General features: G+C 42.4%; 1 protein-coding gene across 2 annotated transcripts in view; it reads right to left on the bottom strand.

Annotated features, from left to right (window-relative positions):
• Positions 1–22742, bottom strand: part of LOC122946757 (gamma-aminobutyric acid receptor subunit beta-4-like) — a 454454-nt gene that overhangs the window by 164721 nt on the left and 266991 nt on the right. For both annotated transcript variants that reach the window (XM_044306553.1, XM_044306552.1), the window contains exon 5: positions 20049–20269. In XM_044306553.1, coding sequence (XP_044162488.1) covers positions 20049–20269 — 221 coding nt within the window. The remainder of the gene's footprint in view (positions 1–20048; positions 20270–22742) is intronic.

Below are 22742 nucleotides of genomic sequence, written 5' to 3'. Positions count from 1 at the left end.
CACACCAACTGAAGTAGTTCAAGCCTTTTATTGTTTTAATATTGATGAATTTGGCATACAGCTCATGAAAACCCCAAATTCCTATCTAAAAAAATTAGCATATCATGAAAAGGTTCTCTAAACGAGCTATTAACCTAATCATCTGAATCAACTAATTAACTCTAAACACCTGAAAAAGATTCCTGAGGCTTTTAAAAACTCCCAGCCTGGTTCATTACTCAAAACCGCAATCATGGGTAAGACTGCCGACCTGACTGCTGTCCAGAAGGCCATCATTGACACCCTCAAGCAAGAGGGTAAGACACAGAAAGACATTTCTGAACGAATAGGCTGTTCCCAGAGTGCTGTATCAAGGCACCTCAGTGGGAAGTCTGTGGGAAGGAAAAAGTGTGGCAGAAAACGCTGCACAACGAGATTAGGTGACCGGACCCTGAGGAAGATTGTGGAGAAGGACCGATTCCAGACCTTGGGGGACCTGCGGAAGCAGTGGACTGAGTATGGAGTAGAAACATCCAGAGCCACCGTGTACAGGCGTGTGCAGGAAATGGGCTACAGGTGCCGCATTCCCCAGGTTAAGCCACTTTTGAACCAGAAACAGCGGCAGAAGCGCCTGACCTGGGCTACAGAGAAGCAGCACTGGACTGTTGCTCAGGGGTCCAAAGTACTTTTTTCCATTGAAAGCAAATTTTGCATGTCATTCGGAAATCAAGGTGCCAGAGTCTGGAGGAAGACTGGGGAGAGGGAAATGCCAAAATGCCTGAAGTCCAGTGTCAAGTACCCACAGTCAGTGATGGTCTGGGGTGCCATGTCAGCTGCTGGTGTTGGTCCACTGTGTTTTATCAAGGGCAGGGTCAATGCAGCTAGCTATCGGGAGATTTTGGAGCACTTCATGCTTCCATCTGCTGATAAGCTTTATGGAGATGAAGATTTCATTTTCCAGCACGACCTGGCACCTGCTCACAGTGCCAAAACCACTGGTAAATGGTTTACTGACCATGGTATTACTGTGCTCAATTGGCTTGCCTACTCTCCTGACCTGAACCCCATAGAGAATCTGTGGGATATTGGGAAGAGAAAGTTGAGAGACGCAAGACCCAACACTCTGGATGAGCTTAAGGCCGCTATCGAAGCATCCTGGGCCTCCATAACCCCCAGCAGTGCCACAGGCTGATTGCCTCCATGCCACGCCGCATTGAAGCAGTAATTTCTGCAAAAGGATTCCCGACCAAGTATTGAGTGCATAATTGAACATAATTATTTGAAGGTTGACTTTTTTTGTATTAAAAACACTTTTATTTTATTGGTCGGATGAAATATGCTAATTTTTTGAGATAGGAAATTTGGGTTTTCATGAGCTGTATGCCAAAATCATCAATATTAAAACAATAAAAGGCTTGAACTACTTCAGTTGGTGTGTAATGAATCTAAAATATATGAAAGTCTAATTTTTATCAGTACATTACAGAAAATAATGAACTTTATCACAATATGCTAATTATTTGAGAAGGACCTGTATATATATATATATATATATATATATATATATATATATATAAAAAAGAGAAGCAGCACACAAAGATGTGGGTGCAAAAATCCTCCTGCGGGACCTGTGACCAAGGTCCCAAGTATGGATAATATAGCAAAAAGAAGGCAGCACTCCAAATGATTGTGAAAAAGTGGACGGTTTATTCACTCATCAGCGACGTTTCAGCTCTCACTTAAAGGCTCCATAGTGAGAGCTGAAACGTCGCTGATGAGTGAATAAACCGTCCACTTTTTCACAATCATTTGGAGTGCTGCCTTCTTTTTGCTATATTATATATATATATATATATATATATATATATATATACACATACACACACAGTACAGACCAAAAGTTTGGACACACCTTCTCATTCAAAGAATTTTCTTTATTTTTATGACTATGAAAATTACTGCTTTGCACACTCTTGGCATTCTCTTGATGAGCTTCAAGAGGTATTCACCTGAAATGGTTTTCACTTCACAGGTGTGCCCTGTCAGCTTTAATAAGTGGGATTTCTTGCCTTATAAATGGGGTTGGGACCATCAGTTGCGTTGTGGAGAAGTCAGGTGGATACACAGGTGATAGTCCTACTGAATAGACTGTTAGAATTTGTATTATGGCAAGAAAAAAGCAGCTAAGTAAAGAAAAACGAGTGGCCATCATTACTATAAGAAATGAAGGTCAGTCAGTCCGAAAAATTGGGAAAACTTTGAAAGTGTCCCCAAGTGCAGTCACAAAAACCATCAAGCACTACAAAGAAACTGGCTCACATGCGGACCGCCCCAGGAAAGGAAGACCAAGAGTCACCTCTGCTGCGGAGGATAAGTTAATCCGAGTCACCAACCCCATAAGTTCATCGCAGGTTAACAGCAGCTCAGATTAGAGACCAGGTCAATGCCACCCAGAGTTCTAGCAGCAGACACATCTCTAGAACAACTGTTAAGAGGAGACTGTGTGAATCAGGCCTTCATGGTAGAATATCTGCTAGGAAACCACTGCTAAGGACAGGCAACAAGCAGAAGAGACTTGTTTGGGCTAAAGAACACAAGGAATGGACATTAGACCAGTGGAAATCTGTGCTTTGGTCTGATGAGTCCAAATGTGAGATCTTTTGTTCCAACCACCGTGTCTTTGTGCGACGCAGAAAAGGTGAACGGATGTACTCTACATGCCTGGTTCCCACCGTGAAGCATGGAGGAGGAGGTGTGATGGTGTGGGGGTGCTTTGCTGGTGACACTGTTGGGGATTTATTCAAAATTGAAAGCATACTGAACCAGCATGGCTACCACAGCATCTTGGAGCGGCATGCTATTCCATCCGGTTTGCGTTTAGTTGGACCATCATTTATTTTTCAACAGGACAATGACCCCAAACACACCTCCAGGCTGTGTAAGGGCTATTTGACCATGAAGGAGAGTGATGGGGTGCTGCACCAGATGACCTGGCCTCCACAGTCACCGGACCTGAACCCAATCGAGATGGTTTGGGGTGAGCTGAACCGGAGAGTGAAGGCAAAAGGGCCAACAAGTGCTAAGCATCTCTGGGAACTCCTTCAAGACTGTTGGAAGACCATTTTAGGTGACTACCTCTTGAAGCTCATGAAGAGAATGCCAAGAGTGTGCAAAGCAGTAATCAAAGCAAAAGGTGGCTACTTTGAAGAACCTAGAATATGACATATTTTCAGTTGTTTCACACTTTTTTGTTATGTATATAATTCCACATGTGTTAATTCATAGTTTTGATGCCTTCAGTGTGAATCTACAATTTTCATAGTCATGAAAATAAAGAAAAACTTTGAATGAGAAGGTGTGTCCAAACTTTTGGTCTGTACTGTATATATATAACAACTGTGTATATACACACACAATGCCTGTCCCAAAAAAAGTCACCACCCCAAAAAATAAAATCACAAACTCTAATATTTCGTTGGACCGCCTTTAGATTTGATTACAGCACACATTCGCTGTGGCATTGTTTCGATTAGTTTCTGCAATGTCACAAGATTTATTTCCATCCAGTGTTGCATTCATTTTTCACCAAGATCTTGCATTGATAATGGTAGAGTCTGACTGCTGCACAAAGCCTTCTCCAGCACATCCCAAAGATTCTCAATGGGGTTAAGGTCTGGACTCTGTGATGGCCAATCCATGTGTGAAAATGATGTCTCATGCTTCCTGAACCACTCTTTCAGTGGATTTCCCGATTAATCCTGGCATTGTCATCTTGGAATATGCCCGTGCCATCAAAAAAGAACAAATCCATTGATGGAATAACCTGGTCATTCAGTATGTTCAGGTAGTCAGCTGACCTCATTCTTGGAGCACATACTGTTGCTGAACCTAGACCTGACCAACTGCAGCAACCCCAGATCATAGCACTGCCCCCACAGGCTTGTACAGTAGGCACTAGGCATGATGGGTGCATCACTTCATCTGCCTCTCTTATTACCCTGATGTGCCCATCACTGTGGAACATGGTACATCTGGACTCAGACCACATGACCTTCTTCCATTCCTCCAGAGTCCAATCTTTATGCTCCATAACAAATTGAAGTCTTTTTTTCTGGTTTGCCTCACTGATTAGTCGTTTTCTTACGGCTACACAGCAGTACAGTCTTAATCCCTTAAGTTCCCTTCGCATTGTGCGTGTGTAAATGCTCTTAATTTTACTATTAAACATAGCCCTGAGTTCTACTGTTGGTTTTCTTCTATTTGATTTCACCAAACGTTTAAGTGATCGCCGATCACGATCATTCAGGATTTTTTTCCCGCTACATTTCTTCCTCAAATACGATGGGTCCCCACTATCCTTCCAGTTTTAATAATGCGTTGAACAGTTCTTAACCCAATTTTAGTAGTTTCTGCAATCTCCTTAGATGTTTTCTCTGCTTGATGCATGCCAATGATTTGACCCTTCTCAAACAGACTAACATCTTTTCCACGACCACGAGATGTGTCTTTCGACATTGTTGTTTAAGAAATGAGAGGCAACTCATTGCACCAGTTGGGGTTAAATAACTTGTTGCCAGCTGAAAGATAACCCCCCATGCAGTAATTATCCAATAGGAGGCTCATAACTATTTGCTTAGTTAAATCCAGGTGGCGACTTTTTTTTTTGAACAGGCAGTATATATATATATGTATATATATATGTACAAAAGCCATCCCTGGCACAATAATACTTGGAAGATAAGGACAGAAACAATACTAATACCACAGCAGACCAAGCTATGTTAGGACCCAGCGTTTTTTGTTTCTCTCATACATTTTTCTTTACAATATGAATGATCAGTTTCATTCCAAGTGGATGTGGTTTCTATGGAAACAAAGAGAAAGAGGATCAGGGAGGGAGAACATACAAATGGAAGGTGGGGGGAGTAAATGCAGAAGGTTGCAGTGAGAGAGGAAAGGATAAGCTGTGAAACAGAGGGACTCGGTAAAAAAAAAGAACAAATAGAAAATTTGACAGAGGAAAAAGATACGTCTGTGCAAAGCTTTGACACCTTTGTGCTGCTCTTGTCTTTGGCTTTTATTGTGTATGTTCTAAATATATCTCCATGCTGCTTAAGGTGGTGGGCGATGCTATAGATAGATGTTTACATAAATGGAAGTACAGTACAAAGAAAGGATCCTGCAGTCATTGCATTTGCATGTGAAATGTCTTTGGATTGTGTGTATATGTATCATTAAAATTTACAATAAGCACAAATATAAGTAATCTAAGATAAACCAAGTGGTAGTTTTTGGGCCACACCAAACATTTTTGGTGGACTACACAAGATGTGTAACTGTAGGGGATGCAGGCACACTCAGGCCTTGGTGTCTGAGTTGGCCCAATGGCCCATCTGCCATGGAAAGTGCCTGAAAGCTAAAACATATACAGCAATAGAACCCAGTGGTAACTGGCTTCTACTGCTGTATATGTTGTATATATTTTTTATTATATTAGCAATTAGCCATCCAACATGAAAACTTCAGTCAAAAAATTAAAGAAACGACTAAAAAGAGCAGCCACAGAAAGTTACAAGATTACCCCAGGATAGGGCCATACCATAGCGGTAAATTGAAATGTTTGCAAAAATCAGGGCCTATATACTGGATACACATTGACATTGCATGTAGTTGGATGCTTATAGTATTCACATTATAGTGTATAAACACCAGGTTGCTGCAATGCCTGTGTGCTGGAATGTCATTACTGCAACTATTAAGAATATTCACTGTCACGATCAACCAACTGTGTCAACCAACTGGTTTGACTTTGGGTACACCTAAGGTTGTTATCCTGGCAGACCCCTAACCTACTGTATACAGGGATCTGCACTTTACTGTAAGGGAACTACCAGGCCGCTGTGGGTAATAGCTGACCCACAAGAGTCAGAGATCCCTTGATGCCCCGCATCGGTATCAGGCAAAACTCGTTGTCAGTAACAGGCCGAGGTCAAAGCAGGCAGAGTTCATGCGAATCTGTTAAACAAGTCTGAAGGTCAGGGCAGGCAGCTCAGGGTCAGTATCGTGATCAGTCAAGGGTCAAGTCAGGCAGCAGAGGCTCAGAATCCGAGAATCAAGCAGAAGTTGGTACACAGGCAGATAAGCACCTTTGCAAGATAGTAAAGCTATTGCTCAGGCAGTAACTGAGGCAACAAACATAAAATATATAGCAGAGCTGCTTAACACATTAGATGTAGCTGCACACAGAATCAAATGAGAGTTAACCCTTTCGATATTGCAGAATAATGCAACATTTAATGAAGAATATGTCCAATAGACATATAGGACACAGGTGGAGCAGCTGCGGGTATCGGCTGCCGACATTACATTCACCCAACCACAAAATATGTTGTTTTATTTTAAGTTATTCAGACCCCATATTAATTTTAACCAAGCAATATTATCCAGCAAAAAATTGTTAGTTAACTGGGCTTCCATGTATGTATTTTTAATAAAATTATATATAGCTCGCAATTTATGAAAGTGAAACTGCCATCTTGAACTATAAGGGCCAATGACCACAAGTTCACAATGCATATGTAAAACAGAAGTGACATCACTAAGTAGAAGAATGTGAAAGGGGCAAATTGAGGAGACTTATGAAAAAAGTGCAACAGAAAAACTGGACAGCTTTCATTATTCATAGCATTCTTGAAAAATAAAAGCAGCACTATGATTAGTCGTTATGGGCAGAAATTCCAGTTTATTTTCTGTTAGACGGTTTTGATAAATGTGGCCCTAACAAGCAAATGAAATTAAAGCAAGCGATTTGAAAACTGATGATCCCGCTGAGTGGTATGCCAATCAGTTGTGTAGCGTAGTGCATGCTGTATTCCGCAAAGTGACGCATGTCTATTTTTCTATTCTTAAGTGTTCAAATAACAAGTAAATATAGCCTCGTTAGAGAGTAGTCCATTGTGAGAGCTCAGATGGCAGGTACACTATGACATCACTGCAGTCATTACTGACCAGTGTTGGGATTTCCTTTTATTTATTTCCTCAGTATTGTGGCATAAATGTATGTATTATGCTTGTACTTTGACATCACTGTGTTTATTATTGTCACGTACGCACCCGCATCTCACAACCAGGGATGGGTCTGCCAAGGGCCAGACTACCTTCAAGTCCTCACTCAGTGCACACCACAATTCAACTATACCGCATGCGCTTTCACAGAGTACATTCAAATATTGTGTTCAAACTGCTGACGCCAAGCTCGAGGATTGGTTTAGGGCACCGAACCGCTCCCGCAGCACAATCCACACATATATACTACAGACGTTAGGGTGTCTATGCTTAAAGGGAACCTGTCACCAGGATTTTGGGAATAGAGCTGAGGACATGGGTTGCTAGATGGCCGCTAGGACATCCACAATACCCAGTCCCCATAGCTCTGTGTGCTTTTATTGTGTAAAAAAAACGATTTGATACATATGCAAATTAACATAAAGGAGTCATATCTTACTTGTGTGACCAGAGAAGAGTCATATTTTCAAGCTCTGACTCATCTCAGGTTAATTTGCATATGTATCAAATCTTTTTTTTACACAATAAAAGCACACAGAGCTATGGGGACTGGGTATTGCGGATGTGCTAGCGGCCATCTAGCAACCCATGTCCTCAGCTCTATACCCCAAATCCAGGTGACAGGTTCCCTTTAAGTTGGGATGAGATGTCAGGGAGAGGGTACATAATGTATGTCATATGATATAACAAATGACCACGAATGTTATAAATATTATATTTGTAAAGGCTAAGTGGACTAGTAGTGATATATTATCTCACGCTTTGTATTAAAACCATTTGGAGCTATTGTATTGCATTGCAATATCCAATATGCCTCCCTGTTATGCAACAGGTCTTTGACATTGCCTCCCCCAAATGTTTTTTAGATTTTTATACCAATCACTTTCATCCTCATTAGTGAGCCTTTATGTGCTATATTCCAATTTGTTTTTGGTTAGAGATATCATTAAGATGTTCAAAAATACGGATTATTTGTTTTACTGATGTGCAACCTATATATTTTTTATTGCAAAGAGAACACACAATCATGTAAATGACAGTATGTAGTATTACAATTGATGTAATTCCTGATTGTAAAGAATACAGTATCATCTGGATTTGAAAACTGTTTACTTAATACTTCATGGCCACACATGCAGCAAGGATGTGAGTCACATCTGTGAAAGCTAATACTTTGCAGCCAAGTAGTCTTATGTGTTGTTATGGACTGGAATAAACTCGGTGATAAAATTTGTTTTGTCGATGGGGGTCTCCTATACTACTACTTAGGCCTCTTTCACATGGGTGTCTTATTTTTGGCCCGGATAAGAGGCGGGTGCGTTGCGGGAAAACATTGTAATGCGTTTTGCACTCGCGTGAGAAAAATCGCGCATGTTTGGTACCCAAACCTGAACTTCTTTACAGAAGTTCGGGCTTGGGATTGATGTTCTGAAGATTGTATTATTTTCCCTTATAACATGGTTATAAGGGAAAATAATAGCATTCTGAATACAGAATGCATAGTACAATAGGGCTGGAGTGGTTAAAAAAAAAAAAAGTTAACTCACCTTCTCCTCTTGATCGCGTAGTTCCCAGTCTCTTTACTTCTTGAACGATGAGCTGTGGGCTAAAGGACCTGTGGTGACGTCAGATCACATGCTTCAATCACATGGTCCATCACCGTGGTGATGGAGCATGTGATCTGACGTCACCACAGGTCCTTTAGCCCACAGCTCATCATTCAAGAAGTAAAGAGACCAGGAACTACGCGATCAAGAGGAGAAGGTGAGTTAACTTTTTTAATTTTATTTTTAACCCCTCCAGCACTATTATACTATGCATTCTGTATTCAGAATGCTATTATTTTCCCTTATAACCATGTTATAAGGGAAAATAATACAGTAAATAGACTGTCACCTAGCAACCATGCGCACAAGTGATGCGTGAAAATCACCGCTCATGTGCACAGCCCCATAGAAATGAATGGGTCAGGATTCAGTGCGGGTACAATGCGTTCACCTCACGCATTGCACCCGCACGGAAAACTCGCCCGTGAGAAAGGGGCCTTAGCCTTTGCAAATATAATATTTATAACACTCATTGTCATTTGTTTTATCATTTGACATACATTGTGTCGATCAAGCACCCTCTCCCTGACATCTCCTACCTACTTAAGCATAGACACCCTAACGTCTGTAATATATACAGTGAATATAAAAAGTCTACACACTCCTGTTGAAAGGTCAGGTTTCTGTGCTGTAAAAATATAAGACAAAGATAAAATCATTTAGAACTTTTTCCACCTTTAATGTGACATATAAACTGTACCACTCAATTGAAAAACAAACTGAAATCTTTTAGGTGGAGGGAAGAAACAACAACAACAAAAAAAAAAACCACTAAAATAATGTGGACACCCTCTTATAACTGGGGATGTAGCTGTGTTCAGAATTAAGCAATCACATTCAAACCCATGTTAAATAGGAGTCAGCATACACCTGTCATCATTTAAAGTGCCTCTGATTAACCCCAAATAAAGTTCTGCTGCTCTAGTTGGTATTTCCTGAAATGTTCTTAGTCGCATCCCACATCAAAAGCCATGGTCCACAGAGAGCCTCCAAAGCATCAGAGGGATCTCATTGTTAAAGGTATCAGTTAGGAGAAGGGTACAAAATAATTTCAAAGGCATTAGATATACCATGGAACACAGTGAAGACTGTCATCATCAAGTGGAGAAAATATGGCACAACAGTGACATTACCAAGAACTGGACGTCCCTCCAAAATTGATGAAAAGACGAGAAGAAAACTGGTCTGGGAGGCTAGCAAGAGGCCTACACCAACATTAAAGGAGCGGCAGGAATATTCTGGCAAGTACTGACTGTGTGGTACATGTGACAACAAGCTCCCGTGTTCTTAATATGTCTGGGCTATGGGGTAGAGTGGCAAGACGAAAAAGCCTTTTCTTATGAAGAAAAACATCCAAGCCAGGCTATATTTTGCAAAAACACATCTGAAGTCTCCCAAAAGCGTGTGGGAAAAGATGTTATGGTCTGATGAAACCAAGGTTGAACCTTTTGGCCATAATTTCAAAAGATATGTTTGATGCAAAAACAACTCTGCAAATCACCAAAAGAACACCATACCCACAGTGAAGCATGGTGGTGGCAGCATCATACTTTGGGGCAGTTATTCTTCAGCTGGAACTGGGGCCTTAGTTAAGCGAGAGGGAATTATGAACAGCTCCATTTTCCAGTCAATATTCGCACAAAACCTTTAGGCTTCTGCTAGAAAGCTGAACATGAAGATTAACATCTTTCAGCATGACAACGACCCAAAGCATACATCCAAATCAACAAAGGAATGGCTTCACCAGAAGATTAAAGTTTTGGAATGGCCCAGCCAGAGCCCAGACCTGAATCCGATAGAAAATCTGTGGGGTGATCTGAAGAGGGCTGTGCACAGGAGATGCCCTCGCAATCTGACAGATTTAGAGTGTTTTTGCAAAGAAGAGTGGGCAAATCTGCAATAATGTGCAATACTGATAGACTCATACCCAAAAAGACTGAGTGCTGTAATAAAAATCAAGAGGTGCTTAATCAAAGTATTAGTTTAAGGGTGTGCACACTTATGGAACCATATTATTTTATTTTTTATATTTTTTCTTCTCTTTACCTAAAAGATTTCAGTTTGTTTATTAATCGAGTTGTATAGTTTATTGTACAGTCACATTAAAAGGTGGAAAAAGTTCTGAAATGATTTATCTTTGTCTCATTTTTTCATCACAGAAACCTGACATTTTAACAGGGGTGTGTAGATTTCTTATATCCACTGTATAAGCCTGGACTGTGCTGCGGCAGCGGTTCGGTGCCGCAGACCAATCCTTGAGCTTGGCGTCAGCAGTTTGAACACAATATTGGAATGTACTCTGTGAAAACACATGGGGTATAGTTGAATCGCTATAGTTGAATTAACAAAATATTATGTAATCTAATAAAGTGGCCTTAGTACATCTATGCTCCCTAGTACGCTCTATCAGATTAGAAGGAATTGTGTTAGTTTTTGAATCTAGGTCTGCTTATGTGATACCCCCTTGCATGAAGGGTTTTATTGCCCTTCTACATTGGGTTTATAGATGTATGGACTTGCTTAAAAAATATATAATTGGTTGTCAGATGTTGTGCTTTACATTTATTTTATATTGTATTGTTTTTACAAGTATATGTGAGCAGCAAAGGTTAAATGCAAGGAATCGCTGATATTATAATCACCTGTTTGGCAATGGTAACTCCAACCTGGTTAGTACAGCTATCTATTACCCAAGTATATAAGAGCACTGTACTTGCATTCAACTCATACCATGATTAAAATCTCCTAGATTGAAACATGTTGGTAGCATTACTGATGTCCATGTGAAGAAGTGTATTCTTTTAGATTTATGAAATAAAGATTGAAGACTTTTATTCATCTGAGTTCTGGACATCTCTCATTGCTTTCCTGGATTAGATATGGACTGGACCGGGTCTTTGCACGAGAGGTAATATGGGAGATCTGGTCTTACTCTTGACTTTTACAGTATGCTGGGGGATGCCCTTCCGCTGCTGCAGCTCAAGGAGGGTGTGCTTTGCAGTGTATGAGTGGCTTAAGTGCATGCAAGGTTTCCTAGCCATTCTTGTAGATGGGTTGAAGACTTCAGAAACCTCTTGACAACCAGATTGAACAGGTGTGTCATGCAACGCGCATGGGTCAGCTCTGCTTGATGCAGCACCGACACCATGTTCCTCCCGTTGTTGGTCACCATGGTACCGATTTTGAGTTGTCACAGAGAAAGCCAGGATTTGATTTCTTGATGAAGGGGACAGAGCAGTTCCTCCCCTGTGTGGCTCAGGCAAACGAGGTGCAGAACAGAGTGACACCGCTGAGCCCTGAGCACTGTGAATTGTCCATGCAGTGGAGGGTGAGGATACGGTGGAGGATGATGAGGCAGAGGCGGACATTGTCGTAGGACCAATGGCGTGAGAACAGAGGCGGAAGCAGCGTCACCTGGCCAAGTTGCGGGTGTGGCTGTGCAGGAACCACATTCACCCAGTGGGCTGTAAAGGACATGTATTGTCCTTGACAATAGTTACAGCTCCACATGTCGGCGCTGCCGTGCACTTTGGCAGACTCCGACAGGCTCAAGGACTGGCCCACCTTCTGTTCTACATGTGTGTGCAGAGCTGGTACTGCCTTTTTGGCAACTAAATGATGGTTTGGGACTCTCCACCTCGGCTCGGCACAAGCCATCAGTTCTCTGAAAGGTGCAGAGTCCACTGCTTGGAAAGGGAGGGACTGCAGCACCAGAAACTTGGAGAGGAGCACATTCAGCTTCTGCGCTGTTGGATGAGTGCACGCATTCTGTTGTCTCTTGGCAATCGCTTCGGTGATTGATTGCTGACGCAATGACTGATGAGTAGGAGGAGCAGGAGCATCAGGACCGGCAGATGATGGGAAGGACAGACATCTCCTTTCGGCTGAAGTGGTGGAACCTTGACTGACTGAAACCGGGTGCATGCCACTGGGTGATGCATTGGTTGCTGCAGCAGGCTGGACCACCACATTGGAGCCACAGTTCTCCCAGGCCACTTTATGGTGACACTGCATATGTTGAAGCAGGGTCGTGGTGCCAACATTGGCACCCTGGCCACACTTCACCTTCTCCCCACAGATTCTATATATGGCCATGTTCACCTCCTCCGGCGGCTTAACAAAAAATTGCGACACCGCGAGTAGGTGATTTTACCCCTAACACTACGCACTGACTGACTGCTACCGCTGCTGCTCCTGTAAACCTGTGGACCACTACTTTCCGAGCAGGTAGGCTCCAGACTCCCGGCCACGCTAGCGACTTGCTGGTTCCGCTGCTGCCTCACAGGCAAGCTGCCACCTGAAGCCCCTATGTCACTCAGCTCTCAAGTGCAATCAGCTACATCATCATCGAGTACTGTCTGCACATCACTGATGTCCTCTCTATATATTTTTTTCCCCCCCACTTATTCACTCCACAAAAGGCGTTAGAACATATAACTGCACAGCTGAATGGCAAATATATTTTTCATTTGCCACTAATACACACCAAAAAGGGCTGTAATTTTTGCACTTCACCACACAACGGCTAATAAACCCTTTTTCCCACTAATACAAGCCCAAAAATGCTTTAGAAGATATAACTGCACCACACAAGGGCAAATAAGACATATAAATATTTCCTTGTAATAAACCCTGTTAATGGCTGTATCAAACAGCACTTGCATCCAATAACAAGAACGGTTTGCTGGAATTACAGAGCTGTATAATGGCAATTTGGATCCTCAGTCAATGCAGCAAGGTGTAATAGGATTGTTCCTATTATACAGGCTGTAACCTCCCCGACTGAACCCTGTTCCACATAAATGCTGAGGAATGATTCCTCCCTATCCTTTCCCTACACCTTGAATAATCTTTTCCTGAACTTGTAAATCGTTTTTTTAGCACAATGAAGTCTTTCCTAGCACTGTCCCCAATGCCTGCTGATGTCTCTCCCTGCACTAAGTACACTGGAAAATGGCAGAATCCAAGATGGCTGAGGCTATTTATAGGGCTGTGACATCACAGGGCTGGCTGGCTGCTGATTGGCTGCATGCATGGAATTATGGGTGATGCCGCATTCCCAGAGTTCCTTGCTCCATGTCCTCACATGGGCAGCAGCATTTTTTGAAAAAAATGCAATTCATGAGGAAATTCGGGTTTAGTGGGAATCAAATTTTTTGTGAAATTTGGATTGAATTCCACTTTGTCAACTTCGATTCGCTCAAGCAAAATAGGGGAGCTGAAGTCTATTTGTTACAATTCGCATGGCAGTTGGTGATTTACATCTGAGTGATAATTTTTTTTTTAGCTTTGAAGAAATTGCATACATGTGTCTTACAATACAGAGGATAGCAGACAGTTTATATATCTGAGAGATAACATGATATATTAGGCCAAAATCCATGTTGGTGCATCATCAGGCACTTCAATTTTTTGGGCTTGTTTAAGTTTGGGAAAATAGCATATGTGTGTCCTGCAATATAAATGGCAGCAGACAGTTTATAGCTCTGAGTGATTACATGATATACAGTTGCAAGAATAAGTATGTGAACCCTTTGGAATGATATGGATTTCTGCACAAATTGGTCATAAAATGTGATCTGATCTTCATCTTAGGCTACTTTCACACTTGCGTTCAGAGCGGATCCGTCTGAGACGGATCCGCTCATATAATGCAGACGGTGGCTCCGTTCAGTACGGATCCATCTGCATTATAATGTTAAAAAATTTCTAAGTGTGAAAGTAGCTCCAGATGGATCCGTCCAGACTTTCAATGTAAAGTCAATGAGGGACGGATCCGTTTGAAGATTGAGCCATAGTGTGTCATCTTCAAACGGATCCGTCCCCATTGACTTACATTGTAAGTCTGGACGGATCCGCACGCCTCTGCACGGTGGCGGACACCCGAACGCTGCAAGCAGCGTTCAGGTGTCCGCCTGCTGAGCGGAGGCTGAACGCTGCCAGACTGATGCATTCTGAGCGGATCCGCATCCACTCAGAATGCATTAGTGCTGGACGGATGCGTTCGGGGCCGCATGTGAGCCCCTTCAAACGGAGCTCACAAGCGGACACCCGAGCGCTAGTGTGAAAGTAGCCTAAGTCACAACAATAGACAATCACAGTCTGCTTAAACTAATAACACAGAAATAATTAAATGTTACCATGTTTTTATTGAACACACCATGTAAACATTCACAGTGAAGGTGGAAAAAGTATGTGAACCCTTGGATTTAATAACTGGTTGAACCTCCTTTGGCAGCAATAACTTCAACCAAACGTTTCCTGTAGTTGCAGATCAGACGCGCACAACCGTCAGGAGTAATTCTTGACCATTCCTCCTTACAGAACTGTTTCAGTTCAGCAATATTCTTGGGATGTCTGGTGTGAATCGCTCTCTTCAGGTCATGCCACAGCATCTCAATCGGGTTGAGGTCAGGACTCTGGGCCACTCCAAAAGACGTATTTTCTTATGTTTAAGCCATTCTGTTGTTGATTTACTTCTATGCTTTGGATCGTTGTCCTGTCGCAACACCCATCTTCTGTTGAGCTTCAGCTGGTGGACAGATGTCCTTAAGTTCTCCTGCAAAATTTCTTGATAAACTTGGGAATTCATTTTTCTTTTGATGATAGCAATCCGTCCAGGCCCTGACGCAGCAAAGCAGCCCCAAACCATGATGCCCCCACCACCATACTTCACAGTTGGGATGAGGTTTTGATGTTGGTGTGCTGTGCCTCTTTTTCTCCACATAGTGTTGTGTGTTTCTTCCAAACAACTCAACTTTGGTTTCATCTGTCCACAGAATATTTTGTCAGTACTGCTGTGGAACATCTAGGTGCTCTTGTGCAAACTGTAAACGTGCAGCAATGTTTTTTTTTGGGACAGCAGTGGCTTCCTCTGTGGTATCCTCCCATGAAATCCATTCTTGTTTAGTGTTTTACGTATCGTAGATTCGCTAACAGGGATGTTAGCATATGCCAGAGACTTTTGTAAATCTTTAGCTGACACTCTAGGATTCTTCTTCACCTCATTGAGCAGTCTGCGTTGTGCTCTTGCAGTCATCTTTACAGGACAGCCACTCCTAGGGAGAGTAGCAGCAGTGCTGAACTTTCTCCATTTATAGACAATTTGTCTTACCGTGGACTGATGAACAGCAAGGCTTTTGGTGATACTTATATAACCCTTTCCAGCTTTATGTAAGTCAACAATTCGTAGGTCTTCTGAGAGCTCTTTTGTGTGAGGCATCATTTACATCAGGCAATGCTTCTTGTGAAAAGCAAACCCAGAACTGGTGTGTGTCTTTTATAGGGCAGGGCAGCTGTAACCAACACCTCCAATCTCATCTCATTGATTGGACTCCAGTTGACTGACACCTAACTCCAATTAGCTCTTGGAGATGTTATTAGTCTAGGGGTTCACATACTTTTTCCACCTGCACTGTGAATGTTTACATGGTGTGTTCAATAAAAACATGGTAACATTTAATTATTTGTGTGTTATTAGTTTAAGCAGACTGTGATTGTCTATTGTTGTGACTTAGATGAAGATCAGATCACATTTTATGACCAATTTGTGCAGAAATCCATATCATTCCAAAGGGTTCACATACTTTTTTTTGCAACTGTACTAGCCCGAAATTCATGTTGGTGCATTTTCAGACAGCTCAGTGTTGGTAAGGTGATCAGGGTAAATAATTACATAGTAGGTTGACAATTTGTGTTTTACACTACAGAAAGCTTTTTTCTGAATCTGCATATTTTAACACAAAAAAAAAGATATTAGGTTTTGGACCCAAACCTGTTAGTGGGTCAGATACTGAATTATTTCCAAAGATAATTGTCAGTTTCAGTTTCTTCAGTGTGTTTGGTGGAAGGGGAAGGACATTTTATTGCACCTGTCTTAATTCCAGAAAACAGATCTAGATCCAAAAAGGTCAGGAATACGGGAGGGTTCCAAAAAAAAGACCCAGAGCCAGAATGTGGGTAGTAGCAGCATTAACTATCCGGCAAGTGGTAGTAGTAGTAGTTGTAGGCTGCAGTTTTTCCTGGCTTTGGAAAGGCGCAAAATCTTCATTGAGAAGAAAGAGGATGAGATTGTGGATTGGATGGTTCACTTCTCCTTTCTCACGCAGCAGGATGATGTGGAGTTGACTTCTAAGTCTGACACCATGCTGTGAAGCAAGGGGTCACAGCATTCCTCCGGCTCCACCGCCTTGCAGCCCCAGAGAAGGCTTTCAGTGGAGTTATCTCTCTCTCTCTCTCTTCACTGCCGCTTCCTAGTGGGGTGCCTTTCTATTTCCTAAGGAGTGGCAAGAAAACCCTACTACATCCTATGGCAGATAGTTAGGAAAGTCTCTCTGTTGACAACTTATGTGAGAACAGCTATCGTTTGGACTGCTCTAAGGAGATGGCTGGGGACCCCATGCATAGCTATGTTGGTGGTGGTAATAGTGGCACCCGTAGCCATGACATTCGTGGTGGGGACAGCGCATCTGGCCACAACTCACATCTGGCCACATTGCTGGTGGTGCAGTTGCTGCCAGACCATTTACAGTAGTAGTGCCTTGTACTGTCACATGGCAGAGAACATGGGCCGCTCCTTGTGATTTCCGCTGTGCTGAAAAATGTACTCCACGGAGAACACCTAGAGCAGCAGTTCATGGCCCACTGGGTCAATGTTTATTTGTGGCAGTGGAGAGGCAGCACCTCAGCAACCTGACCAGGTTCTTTTGACTGCCCCGCCTCCCACAGCAGGCATTTATCCGACTCCTCCATCTCCCCCTCCATGAACATGTGTCAAGTCAAGTAAGGCCGAACTGGAGGCAAAGCCTTTGGGGAAGGTCGGCATGACGGGGGGTGGTTAAGGGAAGCATGCCGGATAGTGAGTGGTGGATTTAAATAGGGAGGCTGAATGGGATGGGTGTTAGGGTTAAAAAGTGAGGCAAGGGGGAGAGTGAGGTGTCAGCGACACAATTAACTGTCAATTTAACTATTGTATTTCTGTGTGGCAACGGCAAAAAATGGTTTTGGCGGATCCAAATATAGGTATGTGTCAGCGACAGAATTAACTGACTTTTTAAGTATTGCATTCCTGTGTCACTGATGCAAAAAGAGTAGTATTGCACTGATCGCAAATTACTACAAGTCACCCACAGACTGAAAAGCACAATTAAGTATTGTCTTTCTGTGTCACTGGTGCAAAGATCTTGTATTGCACCGATCAATAATGCCTGCAGGTCACTACAACACTTTTTAAAAATAACATAAGCCTTACACTCTCCCTGCCTGCAGCAGCGTACACTAGTTAGAGCAGAATGGCGGCGTACCATTGTCACGACCATGGTTATGGTCGTGACTCCTTGAACCGCCTGCAGTTGCCCACGGTCTTGTTCTTGTTGTTAATCACAGGTGAGGGCTGAAGTATGTTGTCTCACCTGTGGTTGCTGCTGGCAACATTATGTATTGGCAGTATAGCAGCCTGAGCTGTGGCTAGGCAGCTTGCTGTCAAGTGCATGCGGTTGCACCTGCAATGTGTGTTTATATGTGTGCACTTTCCGTTCTGGTGTGCACGGGGTTTATTGTGTGTGTATTCCCCTTTAAGTTGCTGTTTTCCCTTCCCTGTTTGTCACTACCCTGTTTGGTAATGGAAGGGTTAACTCCCTTCCCACAGTGTGTCTGTGTGGGTGTGGCCACTTTGGGCTATAAAGCCTCTGTGGAGACCTGAAGCTGAGGGGTTCTTCAGCCATGGTTTGCTGGAGACATCCTCCTGGTTATTCATCATGTCTCCAGTGAGGGCCACCCTTGTGGTCATAACTCTTGTTTGATGTTATGAAGATGTGTTTGTGTTATGCTTGTTTTTTGCACCTTATGGTCCTGGGATCCTGTGTGATGTGTGTTGTGTCCTTTTGTAGTGGATAGCAGCACTTGCACATGAGTTCCAGGTTTAGTGTCTGTGGCAGGTGAATGTTGTGTTTGTGGCATGTACCTGCCATTGCCATAAGTTGTATATGTTCCCCCTTACTTGCAGCTTGGCCAGTGAGACTCCTGTTCCTCCGTATCCAGAAGGAACAGGTCGTCTTACCCTGCTCCTAGTTTAGGGCCACCCTGAGGGCTAGCAGGGACTTTAAGGTTGAGCCCTCCTACCATCAGGGTCGGCTCATACAGCTAGGAGTCAGGGTCAGATTAGGGATGCGATTAGGAGGTGACTCGCTCCCTAATTCTGTCGTCCTGGTCGAGCAGCAACCACCATCTTCTGTCATCGCACAGCTGAGGGTTTTCCCCATCCTCAGCCGTGACAACCATGTGATCTGGCCTTTATGCATGCAGGGTCACATGGTGTGCCAGCCAATAACAGCCATGGAAAAACTAGGCATGACTGATCGCTTCCAAGGGCCCACAGCTTAAACGCTTGTTGATTGGCGCCAAAGTCCGTGTTTGGTTTCGGTACCCAGACACAAGAATGTTCAGTACGGTCCCGAACATGGCGGTCTGGGTTCGCTCATCACTACTCATTACCAATCCATGCCTTCTGCTCAGAGTGACAGCTGTAGTGGTCTCCTGATTGGATACTACAGCTGTCACTCAGAGCAAAAGCCAGGAACTGCAAAGAAGCTCAATGCAGACTACAGAGGGCACTTCATAGGGAAGCTATAACTCCATTGCACAGGAGCAGAACCTTAAACAAAATAAAAGTCTCTTTTCATACTATACCCGATAATGAAATTTCCACAAAAGATATGTTTGTCCTCCCATCTTCAGCCCCTTTCTAGTGCTGTCAACATTATAATCAAAACTATTGACAGACTAGGTCTCTTTCACATGGGCGTGTGCATCCTGTTGCCGTATTGCAGACCCGCAATACACAGGTGCCGTTCTGTGGGCATTCCGCATCACGGATGCGGACCCATTCACTTCAATGGGCCTGCAAGTCCGGAGAGGCGGAATGGTGCGGAACGGAACCCTACGGAAACACTACAGAGTGCTTTCGTGGGGTTTCGTCTCGTACTTCCATTCTGCAAAAAGTAAGAAGATGTCCTATCTTTTTGCGAAACGGCCGGATCGCGGACCTATTCAATTGAATGGGTCCGCGATCCGCTGCAGCTGCACCACGGACTGTGCTCGTGCATTGTGGCCTGCAGCACAACCACAGGGCACACACGCCCGTGTGAAAGTGGCCTTAAGACGTTAAATATTATATTATATCATCATTCTGCACATTTCTTAATCCAATGTATTATTATCTACACGGTGACTGATGTCTTACAATTAACAAAATTACTTACATTTTTTAAAGTAATAACATACATAAAGTAAAAAAAAAATATAAAAAAAATAAAAATCCGGAAGCATGTTACAAAAAGAATGGTTATTACTGTGGACAACGAGTGTCTTTCATAGACAATTTGTCTGATAAAGGCTCACCTTAATCCATAGAGAACAGTGCCATCTGGGTGCAATCGAATCATTCGGTTCTTGACTGTCACACCATGCAGAAAGGATTTTTTATCATTCAAGAAGTATGTATCTGGAAGCCACAGCTGGTCAGCCACTCGGTTATCCAAAGTTAGGTTGAGGGGGAGGGCAGTATAAGCCAAGCGCTTATCACGCCAGCTCTGCTGAAAATACATGGTGATGGTATAGTCCTGTAGGGAAACATTATAATTTTATAGCAGAAAGTTTTTAGAAAAAAAAACAAAAAACATTCAAATTGTAGTTCAGCCTACAATACAATTTTTTAAGTCAACTGATAACTATAACATGCCATGTACTTGTGAGATCAGATCACACACGACCAGGAAAGATATTCATCCTCTGGACGTAGACACTGAAGTGTACTATTCAATAATTATAAGCTTAAACTTAAAACATTAACAATGGACACACATACTATATTATACAATGAATGAGGCCTCCTGCACACAACCATATTTTTTTTGCGTTCCGTTTGCGGTACGTATGCGGAACCGTTCACTTAAACGGGTCTGCAAAAACAAGGGAAGGTACTCTGTATGCATTCCGTTTCCGTATTTCCATTCAAAGATAGAACATGTCCTATAATTGCCCGCAAATCACGTTCTGTGGCTCCATTCAAGTCAACAGTTCTGCAAAAAAAAAAAACAATGCATACAAAATGCATCCGTATGTCTTCCGTATCCCTTCCGTTTTTGCAGAACCATCTATTGAAAATGTTATGCCCAGCCAAATTTTTTATGTACTTACTGTTTAAACATTATTGTATGCTTCCATTTGCGATCTGCAAAAAACAGATCACAAACGGAAACCAAACGGAAAAACGGAACGGAAACACTACTGAAATAAAAATAAAATAAAAACTGATCCGTTTAAAATGGACCGCAAAACCATAGTGGGAGTGCTCTACTAACTGCTAAAACAAAGGGTCCGCTCACTTTAAAGAGCGCGCTGTCACTTTAGCTTTTAGCTTGGAGATTTCCATCTCAGCAGCTCCATTTATTTTAATGGATACCAAGTGTGATGTGAATGTGCAAAGTTTCTTGTTGACAAATCTTTATGCCAAATGCGTGATTCTTGTGGCTTGCCTATATTTTACTCTTCAATGATGTTGCCAACTTTTTCTAAACACACTGAACTATTTTCTGATGATGTAATCAATACATGAATATATATATATATATATATATATATATATATATATATATATATATGTAGTAAATATTTAAAAGAGTTGTGAAATAAGGAAATGCACCCTCTTTATTTTTTTGTTCAATATCCCTATTAAAATAAAGTATGTGCATACAAAGCAGTGGTAGGATAAGTTATTTTGTTGATTATTTAGTCCAGATCCCCACTTAAAGGGGACATCCCTCCATTTTCACCCCGGCAGCCCCCCTGACTTGAGCATCGGAGCAGTTCACGCTCCGATGCTCTCCTTTGCCCTGCGCTAAATCGCTCAGGGCAAAGGCATTTTTTTGGAGATCCGGTGACGTACTGGGGCTCTCCATGGGTCTGCCAGGAAGCCCAGTGACATCACCGGCACTGATGGGCTGGCTTTAGCGCTGACTTCACCAAACACACTGCCGGGCGGAAGTTTTCGCCTGGCAGTGTGTTATTGTAAATAAAAGAGCCCGTGCCCTGCGCAATTGAGCATGAAATGCTCCGATGCTAGCCTCAGGGGGGCTGCCTGGGTAAAAATAAGGGTATGTCGGAGTTCAGCTCTGAACTCGGACAACCCCTTTAAGGCCACACTGTCTTTTATGCAAATATTGCTCCATAATGTTATAGGACATGTCACAGATCCACTCATTTCTGCTCGTTACTGATATTGTGGTAGGTATCGGACTTGTTTGTATGGACTATGGCAGAAACAATCGCTTGTGCTTTAGCTGAATATTCAACAGTGATGACCTTTGATTTTAAGAATTTTTAATCACATTAACAGCCTATATGTCAATATTCTATGTTTTTTTATGTTTGTTGTTTTTTTTTTTGTTTACAAAAAATGGATGGATTGTTTTCTGGATATCATTTTTTAAGTCCCTGCATGTATTCTATTTCTTGTCCTGGCTCTTAACTTTCTAATTTGTTTGGAATTTTAGCATGGCAGACAGTCTTCCTTGACTTTCACAGGCAGACCATTCACTCTGGCCGAAGACAGTAGGGGATAAGCAACTCAATTAGAACATCACACATTACACTGACAAGTGTAATGCTCTTCTGTGAGCATCTTTATCTAGGCCCATCAAGAGAACAATACAGCTGCCATACTGCCCACCCAATTCTACATTTACTATGAATGATAAGGATTAACTTGCAGATAATATCTTCCCCTCAGAGCAGCAGTAAACTGACAATAGATTACATATCTATATGACTGGTCTGATTTGTATTGACGGCTACAAAAGAACAATATTTTATATTTACAGAAATAGAAGTCAAAACACTGAAGGCACAGGCTAAATGTAATGCAAATCTGAAACCATTTAATGATAGCATGATGCTACCGTGGCAATGTAATTTGTCACTAAGCAAACTTCTTTGTGATATTTGGTGAAGCTGCCAAATCAAATTTTTCATAACTTTGTTCATCTTTAAATATAACAGACAGCATAACATTATTGTCAGTAAAACGGCTAGGGC

The sequence above is a fragment of the Bufo gargarizans genome, chromosome 9 (assembly GCF_014858855.1).
Source record: "Bufo gargarizans isolate SCDJY-AF-19 chromosome 9, ASM1485885v1, whole genome shotgun sequence".
NCBI classification, from domain to species: Eukaryota; Metazoa; Chordata; class Amphibia; order Anura; family Bufonidae; genus Bufo; species Bufo gargarizans.
This window is presented reverse-complemented; position numbering and strand designations above follow the sequence as displayed.